We start from the raw sequence: 23,537 nt of genomic DNA, 5'->3' as shown, positions 1-23,537 counted from the left end.
GGAAATAAAATATCAATAGTTTCCGAACCAACAAATGTGAGAATTCCAGCAACTTCAGCAACATTTGGGGGTTATATGTTGGATCAATCTTTCCTGTTCCTTACCGTCCAGTTGTAGCAGCTGAGGGCAGTAAAAGTGCAGCAGTGCACCCAGGGCCGAGCCGTCCGTGCTGTCCTTCAGCAGGTTGTCCACTGGGGGGATCCAGGGAGCCGGCTGGGTCGAGGCCTGCTCCTTCCTGTAGCGAGCCTGCATAACATAAAATACTGTAAACCCAGGGGCAATGTGCAACACTTCTCATCCTACATTTATGGTAAATACTGGTCTGTATTCGTCCTGTTGTTTCTATTTTTTTTTTTAACTCATTAACGATGGCTGCAAAAAATAAACGTGTATAATGTAGCAATCCTCAAGGCAGAGACAAACAGCTCATAGCATAGCATAGCATAGCATAGCATAGCATAGCATAGTCTTCTTTATTTGCCTCAAGTAAAATAATTGTAATTGCTTGCCGTACAGAACTGAAACCGCTATATCATTGTGTCAGTTTTGTGTGTGCAACAATCAGGCATAACATTATGACCACCTTCCTAATATTGTGTAGGTCTCCCTTGTGATGGGATCTAGTGAATTTGGAGTCCAGGTCAACAACTTGTGCTGTTCTTCATGTTTTGTTTTTTTTCAGTTGTTCCTAAACAGTTTTTGTGTGTGTGTCAGGCTGAATTCTAATAAGATCTACTTTATTTATATATTTGGTTACTTGGGTCTAACCCCACTGACGAGAACCTTCCCACTAACGAGGAAACATAGAAGAGAGAAACGTTGTATGTGTTTCAGTAAATAAAACCTTGGGCTGAAAGTTAATAGAGTCTAGAAATAAATAAAAATGGACAAGTAGTAGATTCCTGGCCCATTTATTTGTCACCTAATAATTACAGTTATTATTTTGATGTTTTCGCTGTACATGAAATTCGTGAGCGAGAGAAGCTGTGTTTATCCAACAGCGAAGGCACAGGTTGACGCACACGTGAAAAATGATGGCAACTGAGACAGAAAGAGGGAGGAGGAGGGAGGGGACATGGTCACTATGAACACACAGAGGAAAGAGCGGTCAGTAGCGCCGATTAGTTGACTTACAGGAACAAGCTTCATGTACCACTTGGTTGGAGACTGCAGCAGCACAGCGGAGGGGCGGAAAAACAACAACAACAACAAAGACATACCTGTTAGTGAGATTAGTTAGTAATGCGATTAGTAATACAAACAAAGACATGACAAGTGTGAGAGCAAAGGGGGGGAAAAGCTTCTTGAAAAGCATCCCACTAAACTGAAATACTCCTGAAACTGTGTTTAATGAGGTGTTTAGTTTAAAGCGCGTTCTTCTTTTCTTTTTTCAAAAACAAAAGCAACATTTTAAAGTCCATGTGCAACACACGGGTTTGTGCAACCGTTACATAAGCCCTGAATGAACAGCCATTTGCCTGAGAAAAATTGTCCCATATGTATTTTCATGCATTTTGGCCAACGTCAGAGATGAATTGATATGTAGTACCGTATGGAAAAAATGTTGCTATTGTCACTTTACAAGCATTTTGTTTCCTTGTGTCAGTTTACACAATTTAAAGTTTAAAACTGTGCATGAAAGAGAATTAACACACACTCTGGTTAGACTCCTGCAACAGCCAGCATGACCTGTGATGACCTACCTGTCACTTAAAGTGGCAACGCCCTCAATTCTGCATAACTTTGAGCTTCAAAACAATCTGAACAGACAAGTTGTGGGAAAATTCAACCATGCTCTGTTGTCATGAATGGAGAAATTAGCTATAGATGTATTTGTTGTACCTTGTTGCATTGTTTCTGCCACAGAGGTTGCTGCACCTCTGTTTAGTTTCAAGATACTTTTTGATTGTGTCAAAATCAGCCAATAGCCTCTGAGCTGCAAGATTTATTTCAACTTTCAAACAGCTAAACCTACAGGAGATTTCAGACTAAGCAGTTCTATACGCCTCTTCCACCTAATTCTCTTTGAAATATTAGAACGTGTGTTCTAACAGGAAATACTGAATATTTAATCGCTCACTGTCAAGTTGCTCAAGAACTTTCAATGACAAAATTTAACCAAATAACAATCAAACCGTTTGGATATAGTATAACTGTCAGCTATCCACTGACAGTGTAAGCTGATTCCACAAGAGGAGAGGCTTGCCTCTGCTAACGGCTAAACCCCCACGCTACCTAGAAGCATCAAAGACCCAAAATGTAAGTTCCACTCAAAGTGGCAGGCAAGTCCTCAGCTTCAAAGGCGAGCAGTGACTCGTGAGAAAACACAGCCGCTTTGTATCCGGACCTTCAAAAAAAAATATTAAAGAGGATGAAAAGCCAGACGGTGGCTCCTTAGGATTTTCCTGATTTGATTAGCGTCACAGCTCTGTGAATAGAGTCTAATGTCATCAGAGGAACACAACTGATGTGATCTAAGCTACAACCTAAGGGTTAACCTGTTTTATCTATTAGCCAGTGACTGGAGGGTCTTTGAAAGTGAAATTAGATTAATAAAAGGAGCATACTACTACACAACTTATGAGTAAGATACAGATGGAAGACCTTCATTTGCATAGCATGCTTTGCCTTAACCCCAGATCACTAACGACACGATTGTTGTCACGTGATTTTTGTTGTGTTGCTGCTGTCTGATTTGCGTGGGTCCTTGGGTACCCTCAGGCTGCTCATCGTTGTCGTTGAAGGTGTTTCCCCGCTCCAATCCCTGTTTTGTTTTTTGCAACAGGTTCGTGTTCGGGCGATGTTAGTGTCTGTGTATTAAATCAGATGATCATAATAACTTGAAACAGGATTTTAATAGCACCATTCAGTGCACAGCTATCATCCTATAACAGGTTTGGTTAATTTGGCATGAAAGCAAGTGAATAAAGCATAACTAATGGCAATTTTACTTTAGCAATCGCTAGCTACCCATATTCATTCTTTGATACTAGAGCTAGCTAAGCAGTCCTGGAAATTGCACGTAATTCTTATTTAGTGTAGTGCTCATGAATAAATATCATTTAGTGGTAATTTCCAATAGAATTCATTTGGTCAGAAAAATTTTTTATAGTCAGCTCGTCACGTTTTGACTATCTCTACCACGGCTGTCAGTGATGCAGGAAGACTGTGTCTTCACTGGACAAGTCTCACATGTGCCAGGAACAAGTGGACCGAATTTCAAGTTCCTAGCTCCATTATTTCATTATTTATTATCCGTTAAAGATTCCCTAATTTTTCACGAATTTTAGAGACTTTTTAAATGAGGCGCCTGTGGTTTTATAGTTGAAAATAAAAGAAAAGTACTTGAATTTACCATGTATTGTGGTACTTCACAATGGCGGCACATTGTTGATGTTGTGTCTGGTCATTTAATTAAATAAAAATACATTTAGCGTCACATGAATACTGGAGTTTCACTTTTTACTAGTGAATCATTTACTTTGAAGTCTGAGAATCTATCTTGAAACAGCGGCAAAAGAAGAAGAAGAGTATTGGATGGCGTCCGTGAAATGAATTCTGTGATACCTTTGCTGTCCCAAGTCCCCTTAAGCTACCTCCCAATGCATAAAACAGGCAGTGAACACATTCAGGCATTTGGACTGTACTAGGTCAGATGTGTACTTTAAATTGGAACAGAAGAAGAAGAAGAAAGAGAAGAGGACAAAGAAGAAGAAGAGGAAGCGTTAAGCTCTATTTAGACCACTTCTGAAAGATTACCGCCCTCAAAAACTGCTGTAGTGCAATAAAATTCAGCCGCATCACACAGATTATTTATAGACAGAGAGACAGACACTAACTCTGGCTTCACGTCACCTCTCCGGGCCAAGCGGCAAACAAGCTACACACCCCAATACATGACCTCACAAAGTCAGCGCAGCCCTACAGGCCAGCGTTAACATTTGGTTGCAGGAGGGGAGCCTGGCAGTGACGGCGGAGCCATGGAAATTCAGGATGTCATCCTTTCTCTGGCTGTTATTAAAACTCAAAACGATTAGTGAGTATGTTTATGATTTTGGGGCATCTAGTTACACTGTGTAATAATGAACAAGAAACTGAGTGCGATGCTTTGATAGCACGTAGTTGGTAACGCCCACAAACTTCAAACCCTGCTGCCCCAGTTTGAGAATAAGATGGAGGAAATGACCGTCTGTGAAGCCATGATTTAAGACCGTGAGCTAAGCTGAGTGGAAATCTGTAAAGACCACCAATCAAACCCCTATGGAGAGGTAAGGCCCTAAGCTATCATCTCCTTACAGCAGTTCACACAGACACATTTCACACATGTGTATTAGCACATACTCATGCACCGACCCTCCCTCTTCCAACCAGACTTCATCCTCTCATCCAGACATGTCCGGTCGAGCTGCAGCTGCACCCTCGTCACCCTTGTTTATAATGCATCAGGCTAACATGAAAACATTGTTGCCCTGGAGAGCTTCCACAGTGTTGTCCCAGGAGGGAATGTGTCTCTCTGTATCTGAGTGAGATAGAGGCTCCCCGCGTGACTCACACTGCAGTCATACTGCGAAGACACAAGGAGGAAGGTATGGAGTGATGATGAGGGCTACGAGAGGGTTATGTAAAGCTGCTAGACATTGCAAAAAATAGTGCACTTTTTTTTTGAGTTCCTTTTTTTATACCTCTCTTTTAGCCTTTTATTAATAGTTTCTAGTGGAGAGACACAAGACGTGATGGGGTGAGCGTGAGAGGGGATGACTTGCAGCGAGGGGAGCAGTCTGGAATCAAACTTGCGTCACTGCAGTGAGGACCATAGCCTCAATTAATGGGACACCCACTCAACTAAGTGAGGTATCCGAGCGCCCTGTTGTTCTCACTTTGTGAATATTACGTCCGTAAAGATGAACCAGTCTTCAAGTGGGTCAGGATCTAACAAATCTTTTTCTTCTGAACTTTAATGACGCCCTAGTGGTAATTATGCTCAACACATGTATAACAGACATAAACATGTTTTATCTGCACAAGGAGACTTATATTCTATTCATTCATTCATTCATTTTATGTAACCGCTTGTCCTCTGGAAGGTTGCGGGGGCTGGGGCCTATTCCAGCTGTCACTGGGCAGTGAGATCATAGACTGTACAAAGATGGGCGGTGGAACAGCTCCTCTAAAGTGAAGCCAAAGCAAGTAGAGCTCCCCCTGGTGGCTGGCTGCAGTATAGGTCATAAGCTCCACCTCCTCCATGTCAGTGGATGGGGCATGTGCCAAACTAAAACACTGAAATACACATCAAATAATAATTTTTTTGAATAAGTTTCCTTTTAGTTAGTTATTTGACGCTATAGAAACAGGATGTGACATAACGGCGACTACCAGTTGCCATGCCAAACGCTCCGTAAAGCAGTTCCATGGGACCATGAGAGTTGCAAGCAAACTCATCATTACATTAAAACTACAAAGATGCTGACTGTGCAATTATCACCCAAAAACAGTGAGCTGTTTTTTTATTTTTTTTATTTTTAACATTTCCTGTCTGAGGAAAAACCTTGAGGTTCAGGATTGAAAGTTCAGAAACTGTCGTGACTGAGAAGGTTTAAATCATACAATAAAAATCATTATTTCATTGAGTCTTCAGCTGGCTCAAATTTCATATTCCCCACAATCCATTACACACTATTGCTCTCTGTTATACCCTGACTGATACATGAGGATTTCAGTTCATCTGAAGCATCTGCAGCGTCCACTGACTTTGACTTTCACCACAGTTGAAACTGGAACAATGTCAGCCATGAGCAAGAGCGAGACAAAGAGAGAGTCACTGCGAGGACATGCAATCACAAAACACGCACACACACCAATTCGCGAGAGCTGCCCAGAGGTCAGGGATGAGGCTGTCAGAGGGCCAGCGCTCCAGCTCGGGGACCAAACGAGTGAATGTGTTTTCACTTGCATGTGAGACAGTGACGGGGTGACTGCACTGCCAAAAGTGTTGTCATTAACTTTTGTTCTCTTGTTCCGCAAGAATGGACAATGAAATGATGACGTGGAGGAACTTTTTTGATTCGGCTGTACCGGTCAGAAGTGTGCGTGTCTTCCTGTGTGTTTGCGAGGGACAGCTGAGGCATGCAGTGCTGCGTCTGCACACTGACTGGTCAGATCACAATCAAACACTGGGGCGGTCTGCACGGCCCCGGGACCGACAGTAGACACAGAAACTGCAGTTCCCTCCATTTCAACTCTCTGCAGACTAAAACACAAAGAATGGGTTGTGATTTTTTTTTCTTTACCCTTAAGTTAACTTTCAAACTATACAAACTATACTCTATAAAGTAGCAACTAAGACAAGATTGTGGCATAGCCAGGAAGCCAGGAAACACTGAAATATAGAAATAAGAAATAGATGATGATGATGACGTTCATGGTTATTGAACATCCAAAAAACTTCCGAAAAATTCATCATTTAAAAACCACAAAAAGGAGACTTCACTGCCTTCCTGAAAAGTGCTGGTGGTGCATAATGAATGACAGAAAGAAGCAGAAGCAAAGCAAAAGCGACCTCATCCATCTATTCTTCCCCCTCCTCCTTTTTCTCTTATCATTCTGCTCCGTCAGGCTGACAGACAGTGGCTGCCATACCAATTTCGACCCTTGTTGTCGCACCGTTACCACTAAATACACAGTAGCCAAACCGCTGACACGCCACAAAGTCGTAAAGACACTTAATCAACACACGCCCGTGCTTTAAGTTTCAAAATATATCAGACTTTCGTCACATTTCTTTAATTAATTTCCACAATAAAGACGCAACTTTACTCTACCCTCTTGCTCCGGTTGCTGGAGCAGCTAACTACTCCTGCAACAAAACAGATCTGCCAAATTGACAGATAGAGACACAGACCATTACTACTTCTTTATACTTCGTGTGTATGTGAACAGAGAGAAGATATCTGGTTTCCATTTGTAAACCACGTAGTATTGACCAAGCACGTTTGAGTGGGTTGTGGTTGTCAGTCAAACGCGGTGTGTTTGTAAAGCAAATACCCTGAGCCAAACCTCAGAAGTAGTTTTCAAGTATTAACTGAATGTAAACCGGCATCTTTCAACCACTTCTTGATTCTCGTGTCTCAAGTTGCTACTCGACTATGGACTGTGAACAAAGACCAGCACAATGGAACAAGCAACTCTGGATTGGGTATCCATTATTATCTGTTATTCAAATAAGTGTAGGATATAGCAGAAGCCCTGAAACACTGGCCATTGCTCCCAGAGTCTAAGTCATCAGGACATTACCGCCAATTACCCTTACATCCATATCACATATATTCTATATTAAGGGCAGAAAGTCCTAAAGTAGTCACATCTTAGACATAATACTTTGTTATAAACTTTGAAAAACTGGTATTTCTATCTCCAAATCTGCAGTCCTGGTTGAATTTAAATGCATTTTAAAATGTCATTGGGCAAGAGGCGGGGTACACTCTAATCAGTTTCAAATCACCAATTAGCCTTACGTGTTTTTTTTTTTTTAAATGTGTGAGGAAGCCAAAGCACCTGCAGAAAAACCCCACGCAGTTACACGGAGAACATTCAAAACACAGAAAGGGTTCAAGCCAAGAACATCCTTGCTGTGAATCAACAGAGTCATCCACTGCACCGCTGTGTAGCAACATTAAATACAAAGGGTACTCTCATAGTTTTTATTGCGTGTGCGCTAAAAGCACATTGAAAGTTAGTTGAAAAAATGCAGTCTACATTAAACAGTGTCTGGCGTCTATCTGTCAAATGCTAAACGTGATACAGAATAAATTGACACTCATGAGTCTATTTGCTCTCTTATTACCAGCGAGCTGTTCAAATCACGCGTCACACTTTCCGTTCTCTCTCTGTGTTGTGCAATCCTAACCCTGATATGTTGAAGAATTCAATATTCAGTGGATTGGTGAATGATTTAGTGTAAATTCAGTGTCAAACTACACAATCTGAACACATATTACTGGAATGCATAACACGCCACTTCAGTCTGGTGTTAGAAATTGCTGCTTACAATGGAGTGAGTTATAAAACAGATTCAGACTGCAGGCTGGACCCTGAAGGTGGGTCACCCCGCATTAGATGAACGATTCCCTAATTAGACTGGAGAGCTCTGATCTTCTGGTTAAGGCACAAATGAAGAGAGTGAAACTGTCAGGGTAGATAACCTCGGTTTGATGTTTGGCTTTCTCCCTCTTTGTGATTTAATAAATACATGCTAATCTAAAGCTCAGACATACGTGAGTGAGATTTTCTTTGATATTAGCTGGCTTTTAACGGCTTAAGGAGTCCGGTCTCGGATATTAAAGTGGCACAGAGGTCTGAGACAAACGTCTGTCAGTCAGAAGGCGAATGTCGTGGTAAATCTATTACACGGAGTCAAGGATTTTTACTTAGCGTGTGCGAAACTGTCCATCAGGCTTGAAGTGTTTGTGTGTTTATGTGTAGTTTGTGTGAAGTATTGAAAGCCGAGAGAGAGGAAAAACACCCACCCGAGGACTCCCAGCCGGCTCTGCACTCTGCGTCTCCTTCTTCCTCTGCTCTTGAGCCACAACATCTTTCAGATATTCGTTCACCTGAAAGAGAGAGAGGACACGTAGGATTTAAATTATCCGATGCCACAAGGGACATCAAATGAGCAAAACTCAACACAGTCGCAGGAGCAATCTGTGACTAATACTTCTGCAACTACTGTCATACAAAAAGTAAACAGCCCTGAATTTGAAATTAAAAAAGTGTTGTTATTAAAATGAGGCTCCATAGTTAAAATTTAAACTGTTAAAAATGATCCTGAAATTTCAACTTCCACAATAACAGCTGAACATTAAGGAATTAATTGAATTTGGTCATAATAGTGCATCATATTTACTATATATTGTATTAGGATTTATAGACTAAAACATTGTTATGGTGCTTTTCTATAAAGAACCATGATTGAAGTTGCTTGCTTTTTGGTTTTTAATATATATTTAACAAAAATGAAGACAGGTTGAGTCACACTGAATTCGTCAAGTAAAAGGAAGACGTAAAAATGGTGAATTTTGGATCTCTGGAACAAATGTGGACTCCAACAGAGAGCCATATGTCTGACCAGTAGGACACCACGACCACACCTCTTAGCTATTGTGTTTGTGTGTGTGTGTGTGTGTGTGTGTGTGTGTGTGTGTGTGTGTGTGTGTGTGTGTGTGTGTGTGTGCAGAGCTCAGAGCTGGCAGCGTCCCAATGTTCCCACTAGAAGAATGTAAACAGACTGGGTCCTATAGTATTGCATGGAGGGCCATGCATGGGCCATCTGTGCATGCAGGCCATGTAGACGAGCACTTACATTTTATAATTCAAAAAACCTGCACTACACATGTAGGTTCAAAATATAGGTTCAAATGGGTTTTACTGTAAAATGTGCAACGATAACACATCACAGGGAATGTTTCTTGCATGGATTAAGACCATATATTAGATTAGACCTTCTAAAGACCTGAAAAATAAAATTTGTTTAATTTTAATATATAATATGGCTGCATTTACACCGATCAGGCATAACATTAGGACCACTGACAGGAGAAGTAAATAACATTGACGATCTTGCGACAACGCAATATTCTGCAGATAAACTTTTGGACCTGGCATTCATGTGGATGTTACTTAGACATGTAGCACCCACCTAGACCAGACCAGAACTGTTTTGGAGGCACAAGGGAGACCTACACAATATTAGCAAGTTGGTCATAATGTTATGCCTGATCAGTGTATTGCTTCTGTGTTGTGCTAGAATGACAATTAAAAAAATACCTTCACTCATACTTTAGTGAATGCTGGCCAGCTTTTAGTCTACTGTTATTGTTTCAGTTAATATGTTTTATTATGCTGCGAATGCTACCAGCCCTGTCGGTTCCTGGATACAAAGGTTAGTAAAACACAGAAAAAAAAAAGAAAAAAAACACACAGAGACAAACCCATATATATTATAACCAACCTTGTTGATCCAGGTGGTCACTGCGTCCTCTGTGTCGTAAGGTGTTTCCACCTCAGGGTGGCTGGATGAATACTGACGAATGCAGGTCATCACCTTCTCCGCGCTCACGGTCTCCACTGTGTACGCCATCATCAGAGTGTCGATCATTGCCAGGTGGGCGCTCTGCGACAGGAAACCATACAGTAAACTATAGATTAGAGAGTGATATGATGTAGCATGGCTGCAGGGGAATCCATCAGACTGCACGTGTAGGTTTGTAATTGATTCTGCCATGGTTTTTACAAATTCTGAGTTATAGAGAACATCACAGTTTTGGACTTCGGACCATGACAGCGTATATATCTCAGTAACAGACTGAGACACAAGAAAATCTGTTCAAGATAACACATATTCATACAGAAATACTGCAGACAAAACCCTACCAGATCCACTCAGAATGAAATATGAAAAACTCAATAAAAAAGAGTGTGCGCTAGACTTGAAACATTCACTACGCCTGCATTCTAGTCTTGTAAATAGTCTTGTAAAAGTGCAGTTGTACCATTTTACACCATTATTTAAGTAAACAAAAATGATTTTATTAGCCGATACCATGGCTGAGTAAGAGCAATACGATGAAATGGCAGTGATTTACATGATTAGACCAGGACTCCAAATCCTCTTCTATCTGAACCTCAGTCTTTCCCTTGTGGCTATTGCCCTGGAAACAAGTGCAACCATCCCTTGTTACAAGACCCAGTTTGCTCACAGCGACTGCTAGCCTTTGAAAAGCCAGATTAAGACATCTTCCTGACAACAGAGTCCAAGTAACCAGCATCCGTTACACATATACCGCTCCTGTCATCACTATTCCTTTAATGCAGGGTTTCTAATTTCAAAAGCCACAAACATAAATTCAGCTTTGGAAAACCATCGCGGCATTCTGTAAATAGATTTACAATAGCCGGGGACGTGTTGTTGTTCCAAAGGGCTGAAAACTCTATGTGTGCATTCAGTGCCAAAGACAGGAAGCCTGCTAGTTCTTATACTGCAGCAAAAAAACAAACCAAAATCCTGTAGAGCAGTTAGCGTTTGCTTTTTTCATTTTCTTTGTGTTTCCTCAAATGTACCTTTGCAATCCAAGACAGGTCTCTGTTATACAATATAATCCAAGAGCGTCTGCCTGCCCCCGTTCTGCTTGCATACTATTACGTCAGTATATTTTCATTCTAGGTCTGACTTTCCATTTTACTTTTGAAAGCTGCAGCCTAATTGGCTAACATGCAATGAAAGGCAAATTCAAAGCATAACAACATTTTTATCCTCCTGCATGTTACCTCATTGAGAACATTTAAAGTGACACTGTGCTGACCTGCAACTGATCCCTTGAACTTGCAATGTGGGCAACAACTTGGACTAAATGTGGAAAATGTAACATTGACTTTACTGCACCTGGGTGGTTTTAGTAGGGCCTGTGTAATACTTGTGAGTTATATTTTAGTTTGTGGCTCCGACGTCCATCTCCCTTTTGTCAGTTTATACTGTCTCGTGCATCCTCCACACACTACAGGAATCCACCTGCTAAATATTTATACTTGGAGAGCAACTTTCCCATGAGCTAACCCCATTAATGAGCCATAAACTCAAAGTGGCCCGTTGAAGATCAACAATGATGCAGTTATACACGCAGGAACCGAAGTGATTAAAGTATAACTGGAAGTTTTATTGCGGAAGAGATGTTGAAGGACCCTGAGGTTCTTTGATTTTGTCACTGAAGAGCATGATGTTATTTCATGCTTTCATCAATGAGACTGAGCCATGTTTAAATATTTGCGTATGTTTTAATACAGCCCTGCCTTGCTGTACAACTGTTGGAGAGTTTTGACTGAGAGCTACGAGTGATGACAAGATTATTGATGTTTTCCTTAATATAAAGAAATTATATCTGGTAAAGCCAGCCTTAAAATCAGCATCTGTAAGTGTGTGCATGGTTCTGAAATGAATTTCCTGTGTGACATCGCATTAGTGTAGTAATTCTTAACTCCCCTATCTCTAATCTGGCAACCAGGCAGCAAAGCAACCCCATTTAATAATACACTGCCAAGATGTTTCCTATTGGCCTTCATTAGGCCTGTCCAAACACTGTAAAACATTATTACCAGAGACAATGCACACACACACGCACACACACATCTTGTTATCAGTTTGCAGAGTTACAGTTTCAAATCTGCCCTTTATTTCCGTAACAAAACTAATTTTAAAAAACGACAGAGGGAGAAGCATGGATTCCCAAAGGCCTCTTTCTCCTCTCGTCTCCTCCCTCACTGCTGAGCAATTTGAGGATATTGATTTGAGTCTGCTGTGGTTTTATGGGATCAGACCTTTTAATCTTGTTTACTAAACCACAGACCCACAGTGTCTAATCACACCGAATGACTATTGTGTTCACTATACATGCTCATTCGAAGATGCAGGTGTATATGACACATTGCTGTTTCACCATAAAGTTAAACAGCAATTGGCTAAAGTTTGAATGAACTGTGTATTTACATATATTTGACAAAATACTTAAAGGCTGAAGCTTTTAGTTTTAAAGTTGCATTTAAAAATACAAATAAATGGACGAAGAGAGCATTAATGGAGATGGAGGAAAAAAAAGTGCCGCGAAAGCAATTAAGCATGATGACGACTACGTGGACTCAGATGAGTCACTGAACATCCAATTATATTCAACAGCATTTAATTATTAGCCAGACTTACTACATTTATATTATATCCTGCAAGTAAAAAGCTCAAAAACCTACAACAGATTATTGGGGCCTGTATGAAATCATGAGGAAATGAATGAAAGTCAAGGGGCGTAGACATGGAAAGAGATTAGCTTAGGTGATGCAAAGTGGGCCGGTACCAAGCTGAATAGATGTCAGCTTTGAGGCTCAAACAATATGGCGTTCCCTACACATTTGCAGCAAGGAAACACTATCTACGATTTTGGTTCCTATTGCTCATTTTCTTTTCAAACAGAGAGCAGTGATTGGCAAGAAGAGCTGGCTTCATCCAAACACATTATTACGCATTATTTTTATGTTCTGCTTGTTTCACTTGGAAACATTCAGGGTGGGAAATACACAAGACTTAGACAACCAAGGCCTCGGATGACCACAAGAGAACAACTATAAGCAATGGGCAATTTTGCTGCTTCTTCACACAGCCTCGCGGTGTATGCGCAGCACTCGAGTCCCTGACCTCTACTCCGAAATGATCAGATTATCAGCCGACCATATAATCAAGATTCTGTTTTTCCTAGTTGCACCATGTTTCACTCTCAATAACTGTAGAAAATGCCTCTCTAAAAGTTCTTTGTCGTCAGAATTCACGGGCGAACGCGTATATTCCCGTATATAGTGGACAATGTGCCTCCGCTGATTTAAGTGAGAGCGTAGCGTACGCAGAAATGGACAGTCAGCATCAGATTGGCTGACCATGTGTAAATGTCAGATGAAATTTAGAGGGATGTAAAAGGCTTTAGTAATTGGATGGGAGTCGGGGGTGGTGGAGGGGTAGGAAAGAGAAGAGAGGAAGCTACTTCGCAATCCAAAGAAAGGGTCAGCCTTTCTGACCCGCCTGTCATTTACAATAAAAGCGTCTCCTCTGCAGTGTGACATGACGTCATGTTTTCTAACCTTTAGGTTTTGCCGAGCACATATGCTCTCCTTCAGCACCGCTTTACGTCACGTTCAGCCGCACATGCCACCACACTGGAGCTGCCCAGCACAGCCTCAGTGGTCAGCAGGGATCAAATGCATTGCTTGGGGGCATACAGATGGCTGAAAGAGCGAGAAATGTTACCAATTCAGTCCATTTGATTCATTTCCCAGGATCCACACTAGTGACATTTTAATTATAAAGCTGCTTCTCTGACTGTTAATTTCATTTCCCCCCCAAGATACTGCCTGTATCACATGCTGGTTGTGGAGAGCTGCAAAAATGGTTGTGTCCAGTTATTGTAATCAGGATTTGCTGAATTGCACAAATTCCTACATAGACACACACATGTTTTGCTTCCTCATCTAAGCTGATTGTGTTCATATATCTTGTAATGATTTCTCATGAGGTGAGAAGATGCTGCTTCACGGTCAATATCCTGTTGTTATTGTGCTGGGTTTTATATTTTCACCTAGGGAAATAGGCGCGCACACACACACACACACACACACACACACACCCACACACACACACACACACACACACACACACACACACACACACACACACACACACACACAGCTCATCTCTTCTACAGCTCTGTGGTGAGAAAATAAAAATAAGAAAAGAAGCAAGGATGGAAAATCCACCATAGAAGCCTGATTTAACGTTGCACAAAGGAACCGCAAATATGTACCACGGCGACCTACAAAAGACAGTGTGTGGTGTCTTTTACCGCACAGTTGTGTGTCTGTTGTAAATAAAGGCAAATCTCCATTGTCGGAGCTCTGAGCTGCTTACTGAGATGTGACACAGGTATCCATAAGAAGATGAACAACGTTCATCCTCACCATCACTGCAGAATGATCTGGATGAGTTAAATGACCACAGTTATGTTTTAAACGTGACTTAAAATACTTACAGGGCTGCAATTGCTTATGATCAACATTTATCTGCTTTTATTGGCTTTTATATTAATTTATTATTTGCCAAAGTTGTTACAGAAACTTAAATCAGACCAGAAAATGATCATGAACTAAACAATCGCCAAACTTCTGCACAGCAGTCTCCTGTACTTCCACGTGACTGAGGACAAACACACTCACACAGTGATTTAACTTTAGCCAGAGGGTGATGTAATATTGAACTGCGAATCTGCTTTTAGTATTACAGCTTTCCTGTACAGGCCCAGAGACTTTGTGCAGGGGCAGATTTCTATGAACATCTGAATGAATGAAAAATGAATCCGTCCAGCTTCAGGTAAATTCACGCCAACTCAGCAGGACATGGAAAACCACTCAGCTGTACCTTTCTCTGGTCTCTTTTGAAGGTCACCCTGTACCGAAAAGTAAAAGGCTAAAAGCAGCCCTGCGACAGAGGCAATTTAACTTTTCATATGCATATACAGCCGCCTCCACCCCCCCTTTTTTTGCTTTATTCCCTTGTTCAGGTTTAAAGATTAAAGCACAACAAAGTTTAAGAAGTTTAAGGCCAGTTTGGTGACTTTTCTACATATATAAAATCTATAAAATTCTGTGGAGGTGAACATAAGCTGAGCTGATATGAAAACAAATGAAGCCTACAGTGCAACAACTTGCTGTAAATCTACAGATCGACACTCCAGAGTGGTAGGCGGCTGTCGCGCATCTCAAAGCTCTTTTGCCGACTTCAATCAAAGAGGAAGACGCAAAAGAAGAAGAACTTGCAACTAACTTTGTAATACTTTTGAAAAAACAAAAGCAGAAAGCCACATGAGCGCCAATGAGAAAGTGTTTGGGGAGACGCTGTCAACATGGCGTCTTCGCAAAAGACAGCTGACAACGGCGTCAGCTTCTCTGTGTCCTTTCCCTCCTAATGCTGTTTGTCATTATACTGACTCAATCATCCAGATTTGAAACATCAAAACATGTTTAGTGGTAATAGTGTGACCATAGCCTGGCATTAATCTGGGCCGAATCTTGGTACAGAGCCCTTACATTTCTCTTCCGATTGTCAGGAGTTAAATCGACCATGAACTTCTGTAGTATGAGCCTGCAACGAGAAAGCAGATGGATGAGCTAGAACTAAATACAAAGTGAAGTTGTAAATAATGGTAATGTAATTAGAGGATTAGTGTATTTCAGTCAAAACGAAAGTACATTTTGATTAACCAAACCCCTGACTTCCCCCTCGAAAGCCTCCTGGGGTCGACCAAGGAACGCAGCTTTTCTCCTATAAGCTGCTGGAATGACACAGCTCTCCCATGATCATCAGAAAATCCTCCAAAACATAAAACCTTCCAGTTTTCAGTCGGAGAGATGACACAACTCTTTTAACAGCCTCTGCTACTGCGAGCGGAAATAACACAGATTCACACATGCCCATGCGCACTTTTGGACGCACAAAATACCGACTGTGAGGTCTGGCATCAGTTGTGGGAAGGGAACTTTTAAGTAGCATACCTTCCCCCTCCACAAGATCCAAACCCAACATAGCAATTATATGGAAACCTCAAAGCTAACCTTAGAACACTATCTAGGGACAGGATCGTGGCTACCAGCCAGTGCTGCCCGACTCTGGTGATATGCCTTCACTCCTCCAAATCCATCCACGATGTTTTGAAAAGGCCCTTTGGGTTGAAACGGTTGAATCGAATTTCAAAGTGCAACAGAAGTGACCACAGATGGAAATTTGCTGCAGTGAAAGCTCATTATCCTAAGGGTCATGTATGTTTTCCTCAATTGTCTCTATCCTGATAAGCATCGTAGCTGCACTAGTAAAGACAAAACTTGGATTTGCAACAAAACTGAGCACGGTGCTGCACATTATCTACCGTGCATAGCCCGATTTTATGAGATATCAATTAACAGTCATGGCTTTCTGTCTTGTGTCTGCAAATTGATTATGCTAATGTACTTATGTGGACAGAGAGAGAGAGTCTTCCTATGTGTGTTCCTATGTTGTGGTCTGCACATACTTTAAATAGGAAATTTGCGGAGCAGTTTGCAGAGCTTAAAGTGCTGCAAAATAAGAAGACATAGCATTTAACAGCTAATACAGTGATTGTAGAAAGAGATAATCCTTGAGGGAAAGAGTAGGGATGTGCCAACTGTTAGATAACCATCTCACACACTCATCTCTGCACTCATCACTTGATATTAGAACTGGAAAACACTATCCATGTTAATTAGCTTGGGTGATGTTGCTCTTTTCCCCAGGATAGTGATCTTCATATGACTGAGATTAACTAATTAACAACATACAAATACTGGGCTTAAAAGCGGTCACTGGCTGCTGAACTGTGTTTCACCTGATAAGAACGTTTACCTTAAACATGTTTTCATTTTTCTGCAGTCTTTTAGGATTTCTGGAGGAATGTGTGCTTTTGTTGAGAGGTTTGAGAGCAGAGACAAGTCTCTATGACGCCTGACTGTTACTCGTTCATTCTCAGCCTTAGTTAATAGTTATGATGTGTTAAATGAAGAACAAATGCGCTGTATTTGCCTAAAAAAACACAATCTAACCAGGACAGAAAGATGCAGATCTCAGGCCATCACATGATACAATGTGCTTGCTGCTCATCCATCCATACTGTACTTCTCTGGGAGTCACCGCGGGCACTGAGCGTTAACACACTGGCTGCGACTTTGCCGAGGAGGATGGGCTTCTCTTCCACCCTGCTGCAGCTGCTTCAGCTCGTCTTTGTTCCAACGAGATCAAACGCACCGGGAAAAAGAATAAGGAGGCCAGCTCGCCGTACTTGGTGTTCTGTAGGTGCATGTGTTTTGACGTGAGCCTAGGTCTGCGAGGCAGCGTCTCAGAAATGCCGCCTGTCCGCTTGTACGAATATCCAGCATTTCAGCATTCTCTGCCTCAGAGCCCTGACAGTGCTCACCACTATAGTACAACCCCCACCACGCGCACACGTAGCTGCACAGACGAGCTCGAGGCCGCACATACCACATATGCAGCAATGAGCACCCCCACTCATCGCACACACCCACCTGCACTCAACACCCTGCCGACTGGAGTGTTACCATGGAAACGCAGCGCCTGCCCGATAGGGGTTGCGATGGAGGCAGGAAGAGAGAGGGAGAATAACAGGAGGAAGTGTATCTCCGTCTGTTATTTTTTATTTTTTTTTTCCCTCTATTCATCCATGCTGCACATGAGTTGGTGAATCAATCTGTCATACAGAAAAACTAATATTTGGGTGCGGTAATCAGTTTTCAACACTCTGACCGGTTAAAGAGCCGCCCTGGATTGAAATGTAGTCTATTTGAAGAGACTCATCCTATGAACATGTAGGAGGAAATTACGTAACATAACATTATAAAGCAACAGTAATAACTCTCGCTTAATCAGGCGCAAGAGGGAATCGTTTTTTTTTTCTTTGTTCTTGTCCAGAGTTGCTGCAAAGATGTGCAAAGCGCGTCTACAGTTTGTTTTGTTTTTTTCTTTTGCTGCAAAGCTCAGATTCCTTTTCTGACTTGGTCCAAATGAACAAATAAAGGTTTGAATAAGTAGCTTAAATGCATTGTGCAAATCCGACTTGTAACTGGCAATCAAAAGAGCTGAAAGCCAGCACTGATATGATAAAGTTTCCTCTACAAATGACTCTCTAAAAATATCTACAAGCACAAAGTGGACGCTCATCCCAAAGCGGACACATTAGAAGCACCAATGTCATTACGGTAAAATTTCAAAGCATTCTTGGACACGCGTGTGACTATAAACCTGTCTGCTTTATTGCTCGTCTAACGCAGACACACAGAGAGACGCGTAAAACCAATAAAGCAACTCAGAAACCATATAAGGCGCCGTGTCTTTCACTGTCAGTATTCACAGCATGCAACTAACAGCAGATAAGCGCGATAGCCTGATCTATAAAATATGTGAAAAACTCTCCAACATGACCTATTTACTGCTGCTTTATTAAATATTAAACTTATGACATTTAAGGGTCCAGTTGCATGAATGTACACGTTATTCACCACAATTACGTACTTTATATATCAAGTAGAGCATATTATTGGAATCGTATGTCTTCCTACTGCTATGTTCTACATCTGATTACATGATGAATTTATTTAGTAAACGGCGCCTTAAACAAAAGCTCGTCAAAAGCTAAGATCATTTAATTTCCAGAATATGTGGTTTGCTCCTTTGCAAGTATTGTGACATTCATAAAAACCCGTGCATGCAAGTGTGTGCAGGTGAGCACAGTAGATCTGGACAGCAGGCTCCCTTTTATATTGTCAGTGCATAAATTCTGCCTGAGAAAGATAATAGACCTGTGAACCTGTTCAGTAACTGGCAGCTCAGACTGTGACTGTAGTCGAGAACTTATGCGATTATATACTAGGGGTTGTACCGACGAGTCGGACTAGTCGCCGATCACGTGACAATAACAACACAGACGCCTCCGAGGAGACAGGTGAGGAGCCCAGTGGGTCATTGCAGCAAACTAGCAACTGTTAAACGTGTGTGGAAATACTTCACTAATGCAGAATATGTAAGTCAGTCCTGAAATACAATAAATGTACTACTGCAATGAACACTCATCCGAAAAGGCATCCGCTAACGCTAAGCAGACAGTTAACAACTTCACTAAACTCCTTGAGGTGACAGATAGAAGAAGGCTGCAGTGAATTTCATTGTCTAAAGTTATTAGACCTTTAGCTGCTATACACAGAAAATGCTTCGGAAATAGAAAATATATATATACTTTTTTTTATCTTGGCTACATTATATCTTTATCAATTACAAAGAGTATTATTAAACGCTATTGACGGTGCCGATTTCTAAACATATCCCCGGCGCACTCCCACAAAGAATCTATTTTCATTCATCGGCTAACTTTCCCGACTCTTTTCAGACCGTGCCGTTATTTTCGTCTCGCCCAACTTAACATAACCATGGCAACAGACTGTTAGATTGAATTTCCACGGGGCTGCCAATTAATCATCCATGATATTGGTCTGTCACTTGATGATCTGTTTGTCATGGTGTCCAGTTTAAGTATCACTTTGTCACTCAATCCCAGCAGCACAGAAAGGACCTGAAGAAAGTGATATGCAATTACAGCACACATTTTAATTAATTTGCTTGTTTGTTTTTTTCTTTTTATAAATCCTCCGTCGCCACAGCAGCGCCGCTCGAAAGGTCACCACAACAAGTAATCACCAAGTGCTGATCAAAAACTTGGCAATTAAAGCTTTCTGAAAACCACTTTAAGCTATTACCGTGCTCTCTGTGGTGCCTTGTGTGGGCTATTATGTTTGACGCTAGAATAATATTTTCATATCCTCGGGCCCTCCTCCACATTTTCTCCCTTTATTCCGCGTGAACACTACAGGTGGAAGAGAGAGTCAGCGGTGCAGAATGTGTGTAGGCGGCCCGAGTGGGCTGGAGTTGCGACTTGGATTCTGCGCCTTCACGTGCTGAAGCCCGTCACGTGGCGGAAGACAGAAGGGCGAGTGGGCAGAATAGTGACAGGAAAGGAGAGGGGAGTACAAAACAAGACCACAAAGCAAAGTGAATATGGCAACCCGGTGAAAAATTGCAGTAAATGTTCTCAGTTGTGACGTGTGTCAGACGAGACATCATCAGCATCTGCCTCAGCTGCTCGCTGACTTACTAAAGCTTCCCCCGAACATCCTCTAAAGTTGCTTATTCTGAAAGAATGCTTTCCACAAACTGCCGAGTTAACAAACACGCTTACCAAAAATGCACTGCTGGTGCTCTCATCCAGAGCGGCTCACAGTTACGACTTCAGGTAGATGCTTAGTCTCTTCCATTGATGTTTTTTCTGTTGCTAAAACCTCTCAAGACATCAAACCATCCTCTCCATGTCCTCCAGAAGAAGAAGCCTTTTTCTCTTCTTCTTCTTTGTGACTCATCCTACCTCCACACAGCACAGCCTGGACACTCACCTTGTTAGCCAAGACAAGTCTTAAAGCAGTCTCTTAATAATACATGACCCCCCTCATCCACCTGAGCTCTTGTGTGCAGCAGGTAATCCACATTAACTGTATCATGCACAGCTTGATAAACCTCATGGCGAACATTAATCAAAGCTGCATGTTTTAGCATTTCCGAATCTCAATAAAATTTATTACACAAGAGGATAAAGTCCGTCTAACACGAGCTCGGCCACAACAAAAACTTACAGCATTTTTTAAAGTACGATGCTGCATTCTGTCATGGTTTTGTTTTTTGTTATTTGAAATCTGGTCTACAAGTTTTACAGCTATTTCTTCTTCTCGTCTTTGTTTAGTTTCCCACCAGCATTTCTGTGCCACCTGCTTTTCCTCAATTACCTGCCACTAAAACCACTGACAGGAGAAGTAAATACTGTTAACCATCTTGTGACAATACAATGTTCTGCTGGGAAACTTTTGGACCTGGCATTCATGTGGATGCTGCTTAGACATGTACCACCCACCTAGACCAGACCAGATACCCCCAACCCATAGCAACGACACTCCTTGATGGCAGCAGCCATCCCCAGCAGGATGCAGCCTGACACAGGCACACACACAAGAACGCTTTAGGAACAACTAAAAAAAACACGAAGAACAGCACAAGGTGTTGACCTGGCCTCCAAATTCACTAGATCCCAAACTGATAAAGTATCTGTGTGATGATCCACAGAGGCCCCTCCCCTCAACCCAAAGGACCCAAAGCCCCCACTAACAACATTCTGTTACCAGACACCACAGGACACTCTGAGAAGGTCCATGTCCATTCTCTGACACACAAGAGAGACCAACACAATATTAGGAAGGTGGTCATAATGTTATGCCTGATCGGTGTATATATACACCTTTTACCACCAGTCTTTGTACTTTCTCCTTTCTCACTGCCTCCTGTGTCCTGCGTTCAGGTAACTTTTTTCTTGAATGTCACACATTTCAGTAAAGGGTGGAAGGTAAACATGAATTTAAGTTATTCTGATACTAGTATAAAAAGAAAATCTTAAATAATTTTACTCCACTCAGCAGTGCTGTTGAGTTTCTTTCTTTTTTGAGTCCAGCGTGCGGGAGGAAGATAATCCTTATCCCACAGTGGGGAAATTTTTGTGTCACAGTAGCATGTAGTTAAGGACACTGCATAAGACAAGAAAAGTAAAACATTAAATAAATACAAAAATATCAATTAAATAAAACAGCAGATCGACGTGTGTGGCCTCCTGAGAACAGGCTTGGTTGTACAGCCTCACAGCAGCAGCAGGAAGGAATGATCTGCGGTGACGCTCCTTCACACAACCTGGGTGAAGCAGTCGACTGCTGGTGGCGCTTCCCAGTGCTGTTACAGCGCCGTGGAGGGGGTGGGACTGGTTTTCCGTCAGCGTTGACAGCTTCGCTTCCATCCTGTGATCACCCACCACCTCCACAGGCTCAAGAGAGCAGCCCAGAACAGAGGCAGCCTTCTTGACCAGTCTGTTTAGTGTCTTCTTGTCTGGCGCTGAGATGCTGCTGCCCCAGCAGACCACTCCATAGTATATGGCTGAAGTCACCACTGAGTCATAGAAGTCATAGAATACCCAAGAAGCTAAATGTCCTTAGCAGGCCTGCTCTGGTCTTTCTTATAAAATTGCCGTAGCATTGGAGAAATAAATCTGAGTTTTAGTCAAACGTATGCCATTATTTTGGATTTTTTTTTTAACAAGGAAGTGATGAAGAAGATGGATGTGTTTGCGGGGAGTGTCATATCAAAATAAAACACTCTGGGAATACTAAAATCATGAGGGCACAGCTCAAGTGTTCCCTTCGGACTTAACTTTCAGGTGAGAAAGTGTTCAAATTTGCAAAGCAGAGCTTATTGCAAAATGTTTAAACAGTGGAAAGAGCCAACACTGCGGGATTGAAAAGCGACTTTGCTGTGACTGCTTGGACACCACAAGCCAGTTATCCCCTAGGTAAACCAAAAAAGTCAGAGATCATGATCATGAAGGCCCGCTTTCACGGTCTGTGGCCCTCTGCACAATGAGGTGTGTAGACAAATAATGGGGCAATGCTGCATTCTGTCATGGTTTTGTTTTTTGTTATTTGACATCTGGTCCACATGTTTTACAGTTATTTCTTCTTCTCGTCTTTGTTTAGCTTCCCACAAGCATTTCTGTACCACTTGCTTTTCCTCAATTACCTCCCTTTATACTCCGATCAGCCACGACATTAAAACCGCTGACAGGAGAAGTAAATACCATTGACCATCGTGTGACAATTCAATGTTCTGCTGGGAAACTTTTGGACCTGGCATTCATGTGGATGCTGCTTTGACATGTACCACCCACCTAGACCAGACCAGACACCCCCACCACATAGCAATGACACTCCTTGATGGCAGCAGGAACAACTAAAAAAACATTTAGCAGAAAGAGCACAAGGTGTTGACCTGGCCTCTAAATTCACTAGATCCCAAACTGATCAAGTATCTGTGGGATGATCCACAGAGGCCCCTACCCTCAACCCATAGGACCCAAAGGCCCCCACTAATAACACTCTGTGACTTTGCTGTGACTGCTTGGACGCCACAAGCCGGTTATCCCTTAGGTAAGTTTGCTAACGTCTCTTGCTTGAAACCAAAAAGTCAGAGATCATGATCACGAAGCCCCGCTTTCACGGTCTGTGGAACCTCTGCACAATGAGGTGTGTAGACAAATAATGGGGCAATAAAGTACGACCAGACATGAGACGACGCGGGGGGGAATAGTGAAGAAGGTGATCAAGAAGTGATGAAATAACGAAGGAAGTAATAAGAGGCGATAAGAAGAGCTGATGAAAACGAGCGAAGAAAGTGAGAATAGAGAATGAAAAGGGAGAGGGAGAAAATAGAAAGAGGTAGTCTCACACTCTTCTAGCAGCTC

At 41.9% G+C, this 23,537-nt stretch overlaps 1 protein-coding gene across 1 annotated transcript in view; it reads right to left on the bottom strand.

The window, feature by feature from the left end:
* The window catches only part of camsap2a (calmodulin regulated spectrin-associated protein family, member 2a), a 44,833-nt gene that overhangs the window by 15,571 nt on the left and 5,725 nt on the right, over nt 1-23,537 (bottom strand). Inside the window, exons 3-6 of the mRNA XM_084548548.1 lie at nt 10,004-10,165; nt 8,523-8,606; nt 1,135-1,167; nt 105-246 (exon numbers count right to left, since the gene is read on the bottom strand). Of these exons, the coding sequence (XP_084404674.1) occupies nt 105-246; nt 1,135-1,167; nt 8,523-8,606; nt 10,004-10,165 (421 nt within the window). The remainder of the gene's footprint in view (nt 1-104; nt 247-1,134; nt 1,168-8,522; nt 8,607-10,003; nt 10,166-23,537) is intronic.

Source organism: Chelon labrosus (assembly GCF_963514085.1).
Source record: "Chelon labrosus genome assembly, chromosome: 7".
In the NCBI taxonomy this organism is placed as follows: domain Eukaryota; kingdom Metazoa; phylum Chordata; class Actinopteri; order Mugiliformes; family Mugilidae; genus Chelon; species Chelon labrosus.
The sequence above is the reverse complement of the archived record's forward strand: the minus strand, read 5'-3'. Positions and strand labels throughout refer to the sequence as shown.